The sequence below is a fragment of the Atta colombica genome, unplaced genomic scaffold (genome assembly GCF_001594045.1).
Source record: "Atta colombica isolate Treedump-2 unplaced genomic scaffold, Acol1.0 scaffold162, whole genome shotgun sequence".
NCBI lineage: Eukaryota > Metazoa > Arthropoda > Insecta > Hymenoptera > Formicidae > Atta > Atta colombica.
Window position 1 is genome coordinate 597,011 of NW_017259253.1, and position 3,488 is coordinate 600,498.

Genomic DNA, 3,488 nt, shown 5'->3' on the forward strand with positions numbered 1-3,488 from the left:
ATATTAATATATTATATAAATATTAATATAAATTAATATAATATAATATAATATTAATATAAATATTAATATATTATAAATATTAATTTTAAAATATAATCTCACAATATAATACTTTCATAACATTTCTCTAAATGTTTTACTTATGTTAATTTCTTATATTAATATTTGCATTACTTTTTAACATCACTTTGTGTTACAATTACACAAAAGTGTTCAAATTTATCGTTAGACACGTGAAATGATAAAAAATTATTTAATGAAAATCAGTTGGGGCTCAAAATCGGCTTTATTAACCATTCCTCTTTAACATAAATTTTTTAACTGCGTAGGCATGGGAAACACTTGATACAGCAAAAATAACATCTTATTTTATTGTATATTTATCGATGGGTTTCAATATTTTTATATTTTGCTACATCGGAGGAATTGTCACTGAACAGGTAATACATCGAGGATTAAGGGAAATAAACTATAAACTATAAAAACAAAAATTCATATTTTAACATTTGTTTAACATATTAGTTAATATTTTAAGAAAAGAATAAAATGCAATACTTCCATATTAATAAAAAAATTATTATTAAATTACAATTTTTTAAATGAAATTGTCTCATTTTTAAGAAATTTGAATATTTCTATTTTCTTTAATATTACGTTAACCAAAATTATTTTTACTCACACAAAATTTTGTATCAAATTAGTGCAAACTTGTTGGAGAAATGGCATATATGACTGATTGGTATAATCTCCATTACACAACTGCACGTAGTCTCATTTTGATTATTGCCCGATCAAATGACGTAATTAAGATCACTGCAGGAAAATTATTCCATTTATCTATCGCAACTTTTGGTGATGTAAGTAATGCACATATATATTTTTCCATTATTAAAAAATTATTAAATTATGTCTTTTTTGTACTTTATTTATAACAAAATAATCATCTCGTAAGAATTACATTGCTTAATTAAATTATTCATTATATGGAAACATTCATACGTTTAATTTAAAATTTTAATAAATTCATATCTAAATTAATAAGAACTTGTAGAGAATACGATATACATTATTTTTTCTTTCTATTGAAATAAGTATATTGTTATTCCAGGTAATTAAAACTTCCATGGCGTATTTAAATTTTTTGCGAACAATGACATAAAAAATGATTATGTGTGAAATATAAGTTAAAATATATACAAATATTATATATATTTTATACAGAACAAATTATTGTATTCTGAAAATAAGATTAATCCCTTATTGCACAAATTTGAAATTAAAAATAAATGATCCTAAAAACATTACAACAAAGATTTTCAGGAAACGTTTATGATCGTATCCAGCATAAAAATTTAAAAAAAAAAATTTCGATCTTGGCTGGGTTTATACTTATAACCGATTGCTAATGTAAAATAATTATTTCTTCATGTTATTCATGTACACATACTCATTATATTTTATCCAATACGTTACAATTATATAACGCGCAAAACAAAGAAATATTATAAAATGCTAGACGTTCCATAAACTGTATAAGGCATTCTATGCAACAAAGATTAATAAAATCAATAATTATATCAAAATCAACTCATTAATATATTTCAAAAGATACATATTATATTATATTTTATATGTTTTCTGAAACAGAACAAATTATTGAAAATAAGATTAATCCTTTAAATATTATACTTATTATAATAAGTCAAACTAAATTTCCAAACTGTTCAAATTGTTTGAACTACAAAATTTGTAATACTAATCCTTCGCAATTCCATAATTAATAAAAGTTCGAAGTTTTTTTATGTTCAATTTTGAACTTCCTAGTATCATATATAAGTGCCAACTGACAATCGATGATTAATAAATAATTTTAATAATTTCATGATTGTACATACAATCACAACTCGGTGTATACTTTAAATCAAGATTTTATAAATATAATTAATTATGTCAGAATAGCATTGAATGACATTATTGAAAAATTTATGCACAACATATATATATATTTCTCACTTTTATGTATAATATAATATAATACATATAATATAATATATATAATATAATACATATAATATAATATTTTTTACATTTTAAGATATATTCTAATTTTTATCATCATTCAATTAATTTATCATATTAATCTCAATACAAGAAAAATATTAAAACACATTATCAAAACGGAAAAAACTAAATCATTTCCAACCTCTCACAAATCTATACTTTACACTCTTTATGCCACGCGATGGTCTTTCAGATATCTGACAATAGAAACTGTAAACGAACAATTATATTGATTGAATATACACTCCTATCAGAATAACTTTATAATGTTAGACTGATCATTAAACTCTGTTGAAGATTGTGTAGAAACAAGTATGTTATTGTTCAAAGTAATTAAGACTTCCATAGCTTACTTAAATCTCTTGCGAACAATGACTATGTAAAAAATGATTGTGTGAAACATAAGTAAGAAATATGAAGGATATATATATATATTATATAGAACAAATTATCACATGTATATATTCTAAAGAAAAGAATTAATAAAAAAAATCGACGATTATGTCAAAATCAAGATTATAAGCTATTAAATTATTTTTGAAGACGTACAATTACAATTACAAATTTTTATGGTCTTCTTTTTATGCTTGTTATTATAATCTTTATATTTAAAGGTATTAATTTTTATATTCATCTAAAATACATATTTATCATTTTTAACAATATGAAAAATATTTGAGTCCTCTTCATTATCAGTGCAGAAATCATATACAAACTATCAAATTCGTAATTTACATTTAATTTCTGCATTGGAGAAAACTCAATCAAAGTCTGAATATTTGCATTTAATTTCGGTGGTAAGTAAATTCCAATTATTTGCAAATTATATCTTATCTTTACAAATACATATATAATTTATACAACAATAATTGCGGAGACTCACTTAAAAATTTATTTACATTTAATTTATTCTTCGAACTACAAAACTATTTTCATTTTGTATTAATTAATTAATTTTTTAAATTGTTAAAACAGATGTGTCTTTATTGACATATAAACGTAAATTTACGTTTTGCTTGTACGCATACTAATCGAAAGAAAACTTCACCACGTTATATTTAATAATAATGACTATTGTTATGTAACATTTCAGTTGTATAACAGACGTGCAAAGTATTATAAATCTCTTTTGTGAAACTGACTGATGTACAATAAGTACTGTTCAATTAACTAAGTAATGTTGAAAATATATTTAAAGAATTATGATTTGGCATTAATAATTTTTATGTATATACGCATTCATATTAATGTGAAAAATAGATTTATAAGAAATAATGAAGTTTTTATATATTATTAACTTAATTAATTAAGTTTATATATAAAGATAAAGATAATAATTATAACTTTTAAATTTTGAAAGATTTTGATACATCAAAAAAACATTCTATTAATTTAAACTTATTGACAAATTTCATTTTTATATT

At 21.3% G+C, this 3,488-nt stretch overlaps 1 protein-coding gene across 1 annotated transcript in view; it reads left to right on the forward strand.

Moving 5' to 3' along the window:
* Positions 1-1,162, forward strand: part of LOC108685951 (odorant receptor 22c-like) — a 2,771-nt gene extending 1,609 nt beyond the window's left edge. Inside the window, exons 3-5 of the mRNA XM_018190969.1 lie at positions 333-443; positions 705-860; positions 1,112-1,162. Coding sequence (XP_018046458.1) covers positions 333-443; positions 705-860; positions 1,112-1,162 — 318 coding nt within the window. The remainder of the gene's footprint in view (positions 1-332; positions 444-704; positions 861-1,111) is intronic.
* Positions 1,163-3,488: the final 2,326 nt, after the last annotated feature.